We start from the raw sequence: 17128 nt of genomic DNA, 5'->3' as shown, positions 1-17128 counted from the left end.
AATCAAAGTAAACAGATATTTCAATTATAGTCTCAAAACAATTTCTTCATGCCCTCTCCTACCCCACAATCCAAATGGCAGCCAAAAAAGACTGTGTTCTCCACTTAACATGTTCCATACTCATGGGTAACTATAGTATTAAACAGGAGATGGGTTACATAAACTCTTAAACCTGCTGTAAAGCGTTGGTTTCTAGTACGTGCTAAAGGAAACTGAGAAGAAATTACAAATACATTATCCCATGGCCCCAGACAAAAGTGCAATAGTGATTCCTATAGTAACTTCTATTCTAATGCACTGTGACTTTGCCTCCTGCAAACATCTTACAATGCTTGTATAGAATACTACGTTACAAATCACAGACTCGTTAAGGTTGGAAAAGACCTTTAAGATCATAGAGTCCAACCGCTCACCTCATACTGCCAAACCCATCACTAAACCATATCCCTCAGTACTTGTACAGCCCAAATAGTACCACCCAGGAAAAGAATTTGTTCATATCTCTGACTTTGGGGAGAAAATACAAAACTAGAGGCAAACTATTAAAAATATTTATACAAAGAGTAATGGCTATTCTGCAAGTCATAGGTTGCCCAACTCAGAACCAATAGTTTCAAAGCTGGCTTTATAGACTACGAATACTTAAAGCTGCTCAGCATGTCATATAACAATGGTAAAGTTTGAAGTCTGAACCACTTTTCTTAATTCTTTCATCTGAACTTCAGAAACTGCAATTTATTGCCTGAAATTCTTAAGAAGCCACAAGTTTGATCACTACGAAGAGATGCAACAGAACAAAGGCAGAGAAATTTAAAAGGTGACAAAATAGAGGGTGTGGGGAAGACAAGCAAACTTCCCAACAACTTTAAAGGGGTCTTGTCAGTGAAGTAATAAAAGACAGTGCTGTTGGCAGCACTGGTTCATATGGGATCCACAACCCTAGTTAGCTAAGGGTATTTCCTGTAAACAAGCTTAGCAAATGAGAGCAGCAGATGAAGTAGCTCTATTAGGTATTTAGAATGATACAATATTTAAGCAGTAAATCAAGACATAAATTGAGACAGAAAAGTTATCAGACAACCTTCTCTCATTAATAACTCGATTTAAGTATCTGTATCTTTTCATTCTCATACACTCACTCTGGTTTTCATATTCATATTTCTGCACAGGATAACAGTGACACCAACCTATTGTACCATCTACTGTTGCTGTATTAAACATTATACCCAAATTGTTCAGCAGCAGTAAAATTCACTTTCTGCCAATCAATTGAAGTACTCTATTTACATTCTAAATTTAAACCATGAATCATAGAATGGTAGGGGTTGGAAGGGACCTTTAGAGATCATCTAGTTCAACCTCCCTGCGGAAGCAGGTCCACCTAGATCAGGTTGCACAGGAACGTGTCCAGGCAGGTCTTGAAGACCTCCAAGGAAGGAGCCTCCACATTCTCCCTGGGCAGCCTGTAAGCTGGATTTTCTTTTACTTTAACTGAGCTTCAAACACCTACTCTGGCTTTGTATGAAAAAAATAGGTAATTAGTTTATAATCACTAACTACTAAAGATACCTAACACTTAAAATAACAAACACGGTTTAGTTTAGACAAACAGAAAAGAAATAATGATGCAGTAGATCTAATGCAATGTTTTTTAAAGAGTCTGCTCCCCTTAAACAAGCAGTTTCCAATTTATAGAAAGGATTACAGGCTAGTAATCTTAAATCTATTTTTCTTCCCAATCAGATCATGTTGGGTCTTTAAAGCCATTGTAAAATTCAGGTCTAAACATGAAGAATAAAAAATACTCTACTATCATCAGAAGCAGCTGCACAACCACAGCCACGTTTTAAACAAGTTTCAAATGTTCTCTTTCAGTGGCCTTAAAAAAAAAGTCTTTTCTGAACTTGTGATGTACACAATCACTATACTCTTCTCTTTTCCTGTAGAAATATATATATATATATATATATATATATATATATATAAAAAATACTGGTATAAAAGAAATGAAAATACAAAGCCTATCAATAAAAAAGTCCCTCTCAGCAGTTAAGTGTTGTGCAAATTTTATTTTCTTTATGATTGGCCATGGTGACCATGACAAAGCAAAGGCAGTAGGCACATTTTAAGTTTAAATATTCAGCCTAACAGATGAAACATAATTCTTTTCCATCATTTCTTAAGAGGAATGATGAGACAGTCCTCACACAGCCTCAGTGGCTCAACACTTCAGAGAAAGGTAACTTTGTTCAGTACATAACATAACAAATATCAAACAATTTGTGGGAAATTTTATGAATTCAAGAGTTTCCAGATAGTATCCATAATCTTTCTTTTAAAATAAAAAATACTCTTATGAAACTCTGAAGTAAACAAGGAACTGAAAAATTCACAGGTGTTAGACAGAAATGATTATAGGGTGGTGCAATTTTAACACACTTTGAGTCACGGAGACTTTCTTTCTCTGATTGCTACTGCTGGGAAATGTGTATTTTTTTAGGTTCACATCTGCTAGGTTCTTTTGAGTGTGAGAGGATGTTTATTAATGCAGATTTAGAAGTGACGCAGATTAACACCAAAGACCAGAGTCAGGCTCCGTGTGGAGAGCTAAAACATAGAACAGTGATCCAGAAGCCCAAGAAATCTAAGCGCAGACAAAAGATGAGCCTGCATAGGATTATTAGAAGCTACTGTGGGTGGTAAAATGGCAGAAAGAAGTTCAGACAATGGCGCTGCAGATATTTAATAAGTCAAACTTGGTCTTTCATTGTGCTGCTAACCAGTAATATCAACTTTTTGTTGTTTTTCTTTCATATAAATTAAATCTTGGAGCCGTTTTTAAAAGTCTTTTTCTGATGAAAACCAGAATGGAGTAAAGAATCTGGCTCCATATTTCATCTGTATTTGATTGTCACAGATAAATGGGGGAGGACAAGCATTTTTAATACATTTTTAAAGACCAGTCTAGACATTTATTCTACCCATATGACAAAAATACATTTAAACCTCCTAGAAATTTTACATCACAGAATAAAGCCCCAAAGAAAAAAAAAAAAGAATACATTCCACCAAAGTCAAAGGAAATTATGTGAAAATATGCTTAAACACTATATACACCAAACCTTGGCCAGCTATCACAAAAGCCCTGATGACAGCTCTTCCCCAGGAGGAGAAAGAACAAAACTAACTCAGTAGCAGCCACTTTATAAACAACATCATGCCAACACAGGGAAACAACTATGCAACTAGAGGATTAATCTATTCTTTTTTTGTTAACTTTAAAACAAATAGTCTTTCCACTATTAAAATGAAGTTACTCTCAGCAATCCTCTACAAGATACAACAAAACTCCATATTCCATAATGGAGGAAACTACACTGGGCGACATTCTTTCTTACATAGAATTAGTGAAATACTGGACAAAATCATCTGCCAAAACAGGCTCTCTCTGGGAAGAAGTTCACACAATCCCTAGGACACAGCCAAGAAATGGTGCTTAAGGCATTCAACAAGAGAAGTGCTATCATATCGGTAGCAGATCATTTGCATAACAGCACCAAGATTAACAAAGAACTCTAAGATTAACATCCAGAGGCACAAAAATCTCCTAAAAAGCAAGTCTTCTCTATGACAGGCTTTCCACACAAATGAAAAAAAATGTCACTTCTTTTTCACAGCTATCTCATCATTTCATCACTACCCACCCTTTTATCTGCTTTCCAGCATGCAGAGGGCATTACTAACTGCTTTAAATACTTGTAATTCACACTGATCTTTCTAATCCCAATATTAGATTATAATATCCATTAAAAAAACCTAAGATACACATTTATGTATATATATAGAAATGAGTAACACCAGCTTCACAGGCAATGTTTCATTTCTCTAAGATACATAGGTAACAATTTTGTAAGCCATTACTATCAACAGAAGGGCACTGGACAACTTGTTAAATCCCTTGAAATAAGTCAAGTGCACGTGTACTTAAAAAAAGAAACAACAAAACTCCCAGCAATAAAAAGCGGTACCAAAAAGCTGTGACTCTCAAAGTAAGATCATTCAATTTGCTCATTATGTTGCTTAAACATTATCATATTAAACTTACTTCATCATTTCAAACTTACTACCTTATTATCTTGTTATTACATCAAACTTTTATTATTATCATGCTCAAACATGTTCCTTTCAGAAGACACCAGATAGACTGCATGGAGGGAAAAAGTGCTCCCTCTTTCCCTGGGGAGCTACTGGGCATCCTAAGGGAAAAAAACAGCCTGAAGACAACAGTGCATCACAAGCCAAAGCACATGCACCCGAGGAGCTGGGAGTTTTCCTGCCACTCATGGAACACACATGAAAGATTAAAGGGAAATCAGCTGACAGCCTGACCTCAAAGGTGAAAGAACAAACTTTCTTGGAACTCAGACAACCGCACTAGTATTCTGCAACATGAGATTATTTTATTGCCTGTGAATAGTGTAGAAACACGTCTGTATCTGTCTTCTCTAATGCAATTGCTCTGAATTTCCACATTGCAAGAAAATTGTCTATATGCTATTTTAATAAAATCTAGTTTCTGGCTGTTTGGTTTTAGCTTAAATGACTTTAGTCTTCTTTGGGGACTTCACCATATAGGAATCACAGAACCACATAGAATGGTAGCGGTTGGAAGAGAACTCTAAAGATCATCTAGTCCAAGCCCCCTGCTAAAGCAGGACTGCCAGGTCACACAGGAACACATTCAAGTGGGTTTTGAAAACACCCCAAGACGGAGCCTCCACCCCCTCCCTGGGCAGACTGTGCCAGGGCTCCCTCATCTCAGCACCAAACAAGTTTTTTCTTAAGTTTAAGTGGAACTCCTCGTGTTCCAGCTTTTGTCTGTTACCCCCAGCCCTATCACTGGACACTACAGAAAAAAGTGTTGCCCTATCCCCCTGACATACATCTTTTAAATACTTCTAAGTATTCATGAGATCTCCCTCCATCTCCTTTTCTCCAGACTAAACAGCCCCAGGTCCCAGAGTCTTTCATCATTAGGAAGATGCTCCAGTCCCCTGATCATCTTGGTGTCCCTGCGCTGGCCTCTCTCCAGCAGTTCTCTGTCCCTCTTGAGCTGGGGAGCCCACAACTGGACACTGGACTCCAGATGAGGCCTCACCAGGGGCAGGAGAACCTCCCTTGACCTGCTGCCCCCACTCTTCCTGATGAATCCTAGCATATTATTGGCCTTCTTGGCCACGAGGGCACATTGCTGGCTCATGGTTAGTTTGTTATCAACCAGGACACCCAAGTCTCTCTCCACAGATCGTGAGCCAAAGTGGAGAGGAGCTGCAGCCCTGGGGATCAGCGCACTCAGAGAGGCCTGTGCAGGGCTGCCCGGCCTGTGAGGGACCCTGTGCTGGGGCAGGGAGGGCTGGAGAGGAGCCACCTGCCCTGAGGAGAGACAAACGGCAGGAGCCATCAGGAAAGGACTGATAGAAAACCCCATTCCCTGCCCTTCTGCATTGCTCAGTGGAGAGGAGGTAAAGACACCGGGACCAGGGCTTTGAGCCCAAGAGGAGAGGGTTGGGGAGATCTTAAAGGGGTTGGCTGTACTTCCCATCATTCGCTCACTCTATTGTTTTCAGTTGGGGATTTCTGTTTGTTATGTTTCTGGTTGGCGGTGGATTAATTTTTGTTTTCTTCCCCAAGTTGAGTACTCTGGTCTGTTTTGCCTGGGACCACAAATGGCAATTGAGCCCTCCCTGTATTTAGAGGGCACCAAAGGTACTTAAGGCTGATCAGGATCCTTTGATGAGCCTAAGCACAACACCAGCAGGACCAGGGAAGTGATTGTCTCCCTGTATTCTGCAGTGGTGAGGCTGAACCTCAAATACTGTGTTCAGCTTTGGGCTCCTCAGTACAAGAAGGATACTGAGGTGTTGGAGCATGTCTAGAGAAGTGGAACAAAGCTGGGGAAGGGTCTGGAGCACAAGTCTCATTAGGAGGGGCTGAGGGAACTGGGGGAGTTCAGTCTGAAGAAGACAATGCTAAAAAGAGACATGATCACTCTCTACAAGTGACAGGAAGCTGTAGTGACGTGGGAGTTGATCTCTCCAGTAATGCATAACAGGACAGGAGTAAATGGGTTCAATTTACACCAGGGGAGGTTTAGATGGAGCTGAGACAGAAACTTCTTCCCTGAGAGGGTTGTCAGCCCCCGTGCCAGGCTGCCCAGGGAAGTGGGGGAGTCCCCATCCCTGGAGCTATTGCAAAGCTGTGGAGTTAAAGTGCTGAGGGCCATTGGTTAGTGGTGGGCTTGGCACTGTGAGTGGAGGGCTGGGCACAACGAGCTTAAAGGTCTTTTCTAACCAAAATGATTTTATGATTCCATACAAATATCTTCCAGTACCACGGAGGTTTCAGACTTCTACAGTGGATTTATCTCATAATTTCTAGAGGTCTGCAAGGCAGACTAATGCAAAGGAGAATGCATTTCTATTCTTGATTTCTCCTCATCCTGAACTGCAGGCAGATGTGAAGGTAGGACTGTCAGAAGTACAGAAACTTGCAAGCTGGGCTTAATGAATTAACAATCATTGGTGTAGGAAGAAAAGGAATTAAAAAATGATTAATTCTGGAAGGCAGGGACATAAAAACCTTCTGGCATCAAACACCCAACATTTTTCAAGGTTCCACTGTAGCAACTGCCTGATGTGATCCTGGCTATATAAACAGTGCAGCGATATGTACACAAGTGACTTTGTTCCCATGACAGACACAAGCAAGTCTGGCATTAGACTACTTGATCCAGCTTTGATAGTTTAAAAAATATATCATGAATGAACGACTTGAAGTCCAAGTAGCCCAAACAGAAATAAATTCTCAGGAGAACAAATATTTCTGAATGGGGGTAACTATTGAAACAAACTATCCAGTGAAGTGGCAGCTTCTCTGTCAGTTTATTGACTGTTTAACTGAAAACCTCGAGTCTTTTGGAAAATTCTGCTGCATCAAAGCACTACTTTTATTCCAGTCAAACACACATAATTGCACTCAGCAGAGAAATAATTGGGTGAAATGTAATGGCTTATTTTATATAAGTAATAACTCTCAATAACTGAATAGTCCCTTCTCACTTTAAGCTGCATCAATCTGTGACAAACTGGGTTTTGGAACCGTGGAATATTAAATTACAATATTTAATGGGCTATATTATTTGCCTGCATTATTAATCAAATTCATATTCTCTTTAAACTATGTTTTAAAGTTTACATTCTTTCCAAGTAATTGAAAATTCTTACTATGTTTTCCTTTTCAAAGGCTCATGCTTCACTACTGGTGTTCACACATGCAGATCACAGATTTTTTGAGAAAGACAGTGCTTTAAGGTGGTGTATTTAGTTAATTCAACTATTTTCTTACGACTGTTTACTAGTGAGACACAAATTGCCATTGTAATACTGTTGGTAACAGAATTCTAAATATAATGGGCTTACAAGACATATTTCACTTGATTTTAAACACTTCCTGGATTTGTTTTGTTCAGCTTTAATGTTTTAGTGTAATACAAAGGATACCTCCACAATGGTGAAGTCAGAAGATAGTAACAATTGGAAATGCAATTCAATACATCTTTGAACAACATCGTAATGACAGTGTACTTAAAGATCATTTCTTTTTGAAATATCCTGTGAAATTCTAACTACAAAAAGTGACTTTTCATAATGACAACTCATCATGAAATTAAGAGATTACCCAATTTTAAAGTCATTTCAACTATACAATATCTCAATGATCAATGTGATTTCTGCTCTTTACAAAAGGCACAATAAGATACCTCAAACAATAGTTCTATTACTCGTAGAAATAGGCACTTATGTACATTTATGGACAGATGCAACTGAAAAGCAACAAGCTGGCATCTAGGACCCGGGTCTGGTCAAAAAAATGAAAATGTATCAAAGGGTCATACTCTAAGCTGTACTGATAGGAGTTGGATATATACTTTATGACTCATGAAATCCAAGTAACAATTTCATCTTTATGCTTCAAGCACTTTTTAGCCCACATACCAGCGCTTTATGCTACGCGATTTTTTAAGCAGTATGTCAGTACTTTACTTAAATCAATCCATAATCCTCACAACATTGATGCAGAATCAGCACAAATACCTTTCCTGATGACCCAGATCAGACAGAAATTCATCAATGCGTCTTTGCAGTTCACTTCCTTCCAGATTTTTCAATTTCTTCAATTCACTCTGAAGGAAAAACCAAAGTTCCTTAGCCCCATTTTCAATCCTCCTCCTTAGTACTTCATGATCTTTCCCAAGGCCTCCTATTTAAACAAGAGAAAAAAGAAGGCATAAAAACATCAGCACTTGTAGCTGAATTATTTGTTAAGAAACCAGTACATTTGTGATATGGACTGTCAAAACTTATTTTACAAGTAAAAGAAAACTTATCTACCAACCATCTCCTGTCCGCTTCTTATAGTTTTCTATCTTTTCTTTGGCCTTTAAAAGTTGCTCCTCTAAAGCATGTACCTTTCCTGCAGCTGGTCCCTGATCAATGGGACCATCTGGTATCCTAGGATACAGAAAATAAAGAAGTTATATGAGTTTTAAATATAACTGTTATATGATAAATTGTTTGCATTAACAATTCAGCTCTCCTCTCATTTTTGTTACATATTGTTTTGCTGATAAGCCTTCTTGGCGTTTTCTTAAAAATACAAGAAATTAAACACACTAATACAAATAATTTTAAACTCTAATGCCATAGGAGAAAATCTATAACTCAGCTGCAGCAGACAGACTGAACCTGGTGTTAAACATGGTTTACATGACTTCCACTCATCAACAAGACCAATCCTAGACTCTACCTGTGCAAATAGTATTTGCAGCAGCTTAACTCAGATCATTCGATGCAGTGACTGGCGACATTGAAACAAAGCCTAATTGAAGGATATGCCTTCACAAGATTAAGGTTATGCTTTCTGATGAAGAAAGGCTGCATGATCTGGGGCTGTGAAATCTCTAGTATGTGAGGACAGGAGAATTATGGAAATATGTATCCTGAAGCCATAAATCAGCCCTGAGGGTATTACTGAGTCGTGCCCTCATATTTCATCTTGACTCCACATATTAATAAACCAAAATAAAATCTAGAAATTAGATGCTATCTTCTATTTATCTCACAAATCAAAAATTAATGGAGGGAAAATAAAAACCCCTTTCATCTCTAGAGAAATGACACTGCTGGTGGATCCTGAGGTTAAACATTTTTCCACCTTTTCTAAGACTCTTGCATGAACTGATCTGAAAAGGAAAAGAGAAAACAGCTATGTTTCATATCTGTTACACATCTGTTTATGTAACAAAAAGCCTTGAGAACTGTAAAGAATACAGAATTCTTGCACAACATGAAGGTGACTCTTCATTTGGAATGGAATATGAGCAAAAAAATGAAGGGTTATTCTCTCCACACATATATACCCAGAGTTTCAAGAGAGAAAGTAGTAGTCAGAGAGAGTATCTTCACTATAAACTAGAAACGGCAGCATTCTAAAGATCCTACTGAGATGTGATTAACTTTGATGTCTATCTGGATAATTAAATACCAATAAAAATATAAGAACTCACGAAAAGGCCATTTTCACTGGAACATTTGAAGGGAACAAATATCTAATGTGAGCATCAGAAAGATATATCACACAAAGCAGAGCATTTAAGCCCCTTTTATCTGAGCAGGGTAGAAGATGAAGAAGATGAATTGTGCACTCTTGAAGTTGCCTAGTTGAAAGCAAATTAGGAACTTGAAATTAGGAAAGCAAATTAGCAAATTAAATAATTGCAAAATATTTATTTGTGATTTTAAACTACCATGGTAAATTAGAAGTAATTATCAATAACTGCTCGTGTATCTGCTTTCTTATGCACTGAGGGAATGACAACACTGAGGAAATTATTCTAATCTTAAACGTGTGCACTCTGTAAATACACTCCCTCAATACCAGCAATCCACTTGTGAATTTGTTCCTACAATAAATACACAGCATGACACCATACTGAGGTATTGTATTGAAATACATTTCAGCTTTTTCTTTAGTTTAAAACCACAAAGCTCAAATATACTCGATCTGCCAACTTGGTTTCACAATTTGGATTGTGACAGAACAAGTAACCACAAAACTATCAGGAAAAATGGAACGGTTCATCTTGTATAATCATATTCCCTAAAGGTGGAATTTGTAAAGAACAATGAGGTAAAAGGATACAAAATCATTACCGCAAGAAATCTTTGGACAGTGCACATATCCTCTGAACATAAGTCTCTTAAAATAGCAATTACAGAATCCTGCAGAAGGATGGTTGTGGATAATGTGAAAGAAGCACAGTAATTCTGACTATTTGATGTAAATAAGTTTTTTTAAAAGTACACATCTTTTAACATTCAACTTGCTTTGGCATTGAGCAGTAAAAACGTTGTTAGGTAAAAGGAGCTAGGATGGGGATGGGAGGCATTCTCCTAAGCCAGTTGTTTGGACTTGCAAAAATTACATCATTTTAGAATAAAACTAAAATAACTTCTTTTTTTTTCCACTTTTGTCTCTACATCTGTTACCTCATCAGACCTGTGCTGTCATCCTCACTTTCATCCAGTCTCAAAATTAAGGAAAAGGCTCTTCTCTGCAACCAGCACAGCTTGCTTGTTACTGCCCTCTACAAGTACATCAACTGATTTGGAGATGAGGCAACATTTGAGGGAAAAGTGTTTGAATTAAAATCCTTATCTATACTCATGGCATCATCTATGTAGAGAACTTCTCGTGCAGAATACCCTAGGAATAATGCACACTTGTGACTAAGAATTCCTGTTGACAAACATACATACAGTTTTCATACCAAAGTAAATCCAGACAACCAATTTGTTCCTTAAAATCTGAGGAGTTTAAAGCAAGTTTGTCTAAACTATGATCATTCTAGCTAAGAATAAAGAACATGCCAGCAAGCATGTAGCACAGAATATTCTTCACATATTGCTATGACAACATATGTAAATTAAGTTATAAATACAAAATGAACAAAGTTTTAATCCACTTCCAGTCAGTTATGATAATGCACTAAATAGTGATTTAGTTTGCATTCTTTCTCTCAATAGTTATGAGGTGTGACTTTTACATGCTGTTCCCTACCATTTTACAGTAAACATAAATTACCTTTTCTATAATGAACTCATATCAAATAATAGTATCACTGTATCATTTTAAACATCAAAATGATCACGGTGTAGAGATAACTCACTCTGCTTTGTCCCTTGTTTAGTAATCCAGTCATACTTAAAGACAGAAAGAAGAATTTTGTATACCATCATCCGTTTCACTGAGGCCACTTTCTTATCACCTTCAGGTAACATTGAGGGGCAAGGGCAAAGCACTGATCTCTAATGTGAATCTCCAAAGGCAAAAAGAACCACTCAAAAATTAATTGTAGTGACATCCAATTTAGCTGAAAGAACTGTCATATTGTGTAAAATGATTGTAAAAAAAAAAATTAACAAAAATCATTTTGAAAACCACTCTAACCTTTTCCTATTTCCAAGGTACTTAAAAGGTTACAGTAATTTACTAGCAAAAGAAAATATGTAAGATTTCACAAGCTCACATAAAAGATTTTCTCATTCTTTCACTGATGTCTTTCTGAGTTCTTTGTATGAAGCTGGAAGGTTTATAAATAAAGTTACATTATGATTGGCCTTTCTTCTTTCATATTTTTTCCCCACAAGAGAACGATGTTTAATTATTAATGACCACAAACACACAAACAAACAAACAAAAAATATAAGTTGGCACTTCAGCCTTCTAAGATAAAACCTCCTCAGTAAATTAAATTGAAAGAAAGCACTCAATGTTACTTGAAAATAAGGAGGGTGCAGCCTCTGTTATCAATTTCAATCAGCATGGCCCTGATGAGTGCTGGCATGTATCCACTAGATGTGCCTCTTCCCTTAATTCAGAATTACATGAAACCAATAAAAGGAAGAGAGATGCACATCATGGAGTTCTATGATTTTCCTCCCTCAGAGACTGGCCTGTGCAATACCTTCAGCTTCAAACTTAAGAGCCTTTAAACACATGTAATAGAAAACAGGACTTCAAAATACCATCTCATTTTTTAGTCAATCCAAAGCTGCTCTTGTATCCAAGTCCTTTTCAACGCTTCTTGTGGGCTTACTGAGCCCAATAACTGCCCAGAGTAATTGATAGAATTACTTTAATGGATTTACTTATGATTAATTGATTCTGAGTTTGGATTCTGCATCAGCCTCAGCACCAACTACATTAAAGAAACTATAGTGCTCTGTTAGAATGAAAAACCCATCTCTTCTTCCTGAAGCTACACTCAGAACCATAATAATATCTAGAAATACTAGTGTTTGGGTTTATTTGTTTGATTACATTTTGTCCTTTTCTGCTTCTACTTTATAACACATCATCCTACTCAGATTAAAAAACAAGTTATCATATCTGTTAATAGAATTTGAGGTTCTAATAATTGTAACATTTAATAGACTCTATAAAGTAAAGATATATAACCATTCCATATATGTAATATGAACACAATCTGAATACATTCAACAAGGTTCTATTTTTCCCTGAAGAAACCTCTGAAATTACTGGTTCCTATACTGCCAGGCTCACCTTGCAGGGGAGGACACCACTAATACAACATAAAAGATAAAAACTCGACTATCACCAAGCAAGACACAAAGAAACACATGAATACTGTGAAGCATTTATGTACTGCAAAAAAAAGAAGTCTAGGACTCAGATGAAGGCATACACACAACTTGTTAGATTCCATTTAGGGAAATCAGACATTACAAACATAGTAATTTTAAACTCTCCTCCTCCTAGAAATCTTCTATACCTAGATGCAACAGTAACAGCCTTTAGCAATTACATCATAACCTACTTGTAAATTAAATGTTCAGCTTAAATGTCATTACAAGCAAATAATGAAACAGTATTACGTAATACTTGGATTTGGTTATTAATTCCTATTGTGTTTCCCTTAAATAACTACAAAATTGTGGTGAAGATTTCTCTTTTTGCTGCAAGACCCATGACATCTGTAATAATTGTTCTTGAAACAGCTCTTCCATTTGTACTGGATATAGAATAGTAAAATAAACACCTAGAAAAAAATCTAGGTTTATTACTGTTTTGTACTAATGGGATCTAGGCTGCTTCTACAAACAACCCAGATTTGCTCAAACAATATTCTTTATAAATATGTAAGGACTATAGTAACTCTCCAAATCTCCTTATTCGCAATATTCATGCACATAATACCCAAAACTCAGACAATATAGAACACTTTAAATTCCATCTATCTTCTGAATCACTAATATACATTTGTGCCTCTTTATAGCCCACAACTGAGGTTTTTACAAAGCATCATAATGACAAAAGAAAAACTACAGTCTCACGTAAGGCTTTTCAAAAGTACTGGAAAAACTAAGTGGTGCCTGAAGTCACTTCAAGCCATCAGAAGTGCATCACAAAAGTGTACTCAGTTCCTAAAGGAATATTTTTATTTCAGGCAATTCTCAAAAAGATATGACTGTTCCAACCTGCACTATTGCAAAGGTACAGATTCTTTTAAAAAGCATCACAAAATAACTTCACCAAAAAATCCTGACAAAAATATGAACTGTTCATAACCAATATGGGTAAATAAATCACAAATATTAAAAAGAAGTAATCAGAAGAACCTTACCTACCTTGTGAAATCAAACATACAAATGGGGGGAGGGATTAAAAAACACAGAACAAACACAAAAACCAAAACACAAAGAGGCCTCTTACTGCCCTAAAACCTCAATCCTACTCCTCATGCGTCCTGTGTGAAAAGAAGCAACCAAGGGGAAAATTACAAGAGCAAATACAACTGAAGTATCACACAGCATAAAAATAAAAAGGCTAAGCAAGATTTTATTAAGCTTTGTCACAGATAACAATATTTCTCAATTTTTGAATGGTTGGTTTCACATGCACATAAGGAATGTTTCGTAAGGCATGTTTTGGGTATTCTTCTTGTTGCTGTCTTTGGGGATGAGGAGCTGCTACATAAATTGGCAGCAAAAGAGCATTCAAATCTCAGAGTGGGAAGATCACTTCTGGTTGTTGCATACTGGCTTTCACGGATGGCTGGATGAAAGCACACCAAGCACACTAAGCTTCTCTTCTCAGCCATCTCAGAGACTCTTATCAGGCGAGAAGGAAGGGAGAGAAGTCACAAGAACCCATTATATGGGAAATGCCAGGCAATTGAGCTGTATTGTATTAAAGTGTATTTTACCACGTAACTGAGGTCCCAATGTAATTAAAAATGAGACACCAGTTTAACTACAAAATGGAAAGTATTACAACAACTTAAACTTTTATTAAAGTCCTGAATTATTGTAACCATAACTGCTTTCTGTCCCTTCCTCCCTGCCCTAACTAGCTACTCCTAATGACACAGATAGATATTACAGTAATTTTCTACCATTCACACTAAGATAAATCCTGTTAATTTGGAATTTTACATTATGAAAAAGTTTCATCTAATTTTGTCAACATATTTTAACTAGTATAGTTAAATCAGATGTCTGTTCATTGCTAAAAATTTCCCGGCAGACATTTATTTACTTTAAACTCCCCCCAAAATAACCTTAAGTTAGAGTTATTATTGAAATATGCTCATATTCATACATTAGCTTAACCCTGTTACATGCCATGATGTATTCTGTATCTGCATTGCCAAAACTGTGCCTCATTTCTGGTGGAATTTAAAAAAGCTTCTAATTCTCTAGATAGAGAACCTTAGCGGAGAAGGGCTGCAAGAACAATTTTTTACCAACGTGGCAAAAGGGTTTTACCTTTATGATCTACACTGATGTTAAGACTGTTGTCTTAATCACACTTCACAGCCAGCATCAGGAATTGGAGCTCTCAGTACAAAAAGAAAGCTTCTAGCAATTAAATCATACTCAAATAATAGTTCCATCCCTTCTGCCTTTGATCAGTAAAGCCTAAAAAAGAAGGCGTCTTCACCTTAGGATGTTAACTGGAGCAAAGTAAACTTCTCTGTCTAATTCTAATTCCATTTCTGTAGGTAAAGAGGTGTTTTGTTTCTTTCATATATATTCATAGCAGCAGTGATCTCTTCCAGAACACAGATACTGAATCCATGGACTGTTCACTAATGCCTCATTTTAAACAGCCATATTGCTATAAAACTATAAATGAGAGGATTTTAAAGCTAATAGTTATTTTAACATCACTTGTTATATCTACTAAACAAGGAGATGACATACTGGAATTCTGTATCACCTGTATGATTTAATAGTTGAATGACTCAGGTTGACTAGGATATTTCTCAAACCTATTTGTGAAGTTTCTATACAAACAGCATCACAGATTCTGCTCAAGAAAAATCCTAGAATCACAGAATGGGGGAGGGACTTGTAGAGATCATCTAGTCCAACCTCCCTCTCAAAGCAGGTCTACCTTAATCAGGTCACACAGGAACACATCCAGGTGGGTTTTGAAGACCTCCAGAGGAGACTCCAGACCCTCCCTGGGCAGCCTGTGCCAGTGCTCTGCACTGCAACACAGCACTTCCCTCAAACTCTAGTGCTTCACCAAGCTCAGATCACTTCCATACAAAAACAATGTCTGAACATCTTCCCATGCCAAACTAGCTCATTTCCAGCCAGCACTGACTTCTGAACCTGGAGAAGTGTTGCTGTTCAAATTGGCATTTAAAGTAATTTTAGGCTTTCTCATGCAAGAGTTTCTGTGGTTACATACAACCACTTTGAAGAAAGGTCTCAAATATTAAGCAACACGCTCACAAAAAAGAAGTTGAACAGAGTCCACTTGAGACAGCTTTGGATCATCTAATATAATTCCAAAAACTCACAGCATTTAACTGAAGCATAGAGAAGGAATGTTGGTACAGTCTAATGTGTTTAGATTAGAACTAAACAAATGGGGGTTTATTTCTGTAAATCATGGAAACTTATCAACAGTATAAGCTATTATTTAAAACTTGATTACTGAAAACACATTATTTATCTGAATATAGATAGGTCAAGGGAACAAAGATGTTCAGAAAAATCATCACTGCCTAATATGTCGTTTAGCCTGGATGTATGCATCCCACCTCTGCTGCCACCTTCTTGACCAAAAAAGAGTATTCTGTCATTAGTAAAATCAAGAACCTACTCACTGTGCAGTCTGAACTGGTTGTATTTCAATTTGCAATACATCACATTACTTACTCAAGTCAGCCAAACATGGTAGGCTGAAAGAATGGAGGGTGGTAATCTTTAACATTCAAGGTCAAATATTTCCCCTCTGAGGCAAGAAGCTCTAAGGTTGACTATTTATCATCTAATAGTAAAGGAATTTAAAAGAATTTATTCAAATATAGGACCTTGCTTAAGTTTCTTCACAGCAGCATATTCCACATTACACCATTTTGTCAATAAAAAGATGTAAAACTTTTTGCCAGTGCATTTGTTATCACATGACAATAAATTGATCTTGGAAAACTACAGCCCACTCAGCCATTCATGGCCATATTACTCAAGGTGTAGATAATCCACGCTTAGTGGAGAGGTCAAATGAGTCAGCAGCATATCTCCACCTCTGTGCAGCACCACGAAAATGCTGAGGTACTTCTTAAGGGCTGACACCTTCAAAACTAAGGCATTTGTCTTTCTAAGCTAAGAAGCCTCATCAGCGTGCAGCCATATCTGCAGTGCGTTCCAGAAACCAGGAATGGAGTGCAGTGAAAAGAAATTCCAGTAAGGCAAGGAAGTCCACCCAGCTTGCCAGATCCAAACAGCCCTTTCTATGAATGAGAATGCTCCAGGAGAAATATCAGAACAGGGTTAAGAGGAGAGGTATTCATTTCATTGCTACAGAGTCCATTGCGTGTGATTTCATTCAAATGAACGAGAGAAATATAGTGGCTTAAAGATAAGGTAACATGAACAGGACTAGAATAATAAAAACGCCCAGCAAAGAAAACAAAAGTATTTGTGAAATTATATAATTCTTCCTATTATTTATGAAGTGAAACAGTAAG

The 17128-nt window shown here is 37.1% G+C and overlaps 1 protein-coding gene across 2 annotated transcripts in view; it reads right to left on the bottom strand.

The window, feature by feature from the left end:
• The window catches only part of FUT8 (fucosyltransferase 8), a 129364-nt gene that overhangs the window by 42418 nt on the left and 69818 nt on the right, over positions 1-17128 (bottom strand). For both annotated transcript variants that reach the window (XM_061997909.1, XM_061997908.1), the window contains 2 exons: positions 8455-8570; positions 8154-8319 (listed from right to left, as the gene is read on the bottom strand). In XM_061997909.1, coding sequence (XP_061853893.1) covers positions 8154-8319; positions 8455-8570 — 282 coding nt within the window. The remainder of the gene's footprint in view (positions 1-8153; positions 8320-8454; positions 8571-17128) is intronic.

The sequence above is a fragment of the Colius striatus genome, chromosome 6 (assembly GCF_028858725.1).
Source record: "Colius striatus isolate bColStr4 chromosome 6, bColStr4.1.hap1, whole genome shotgun sequence".
Lineage (NCBI taxonomy): Eukaryota > Metazoa > Chordata > Aves > Coliiformes > Coliidae > Colius > Colius striatus.
This window is presented reverse-complemented; position numbering and strand designations above follow the sequence as displayed.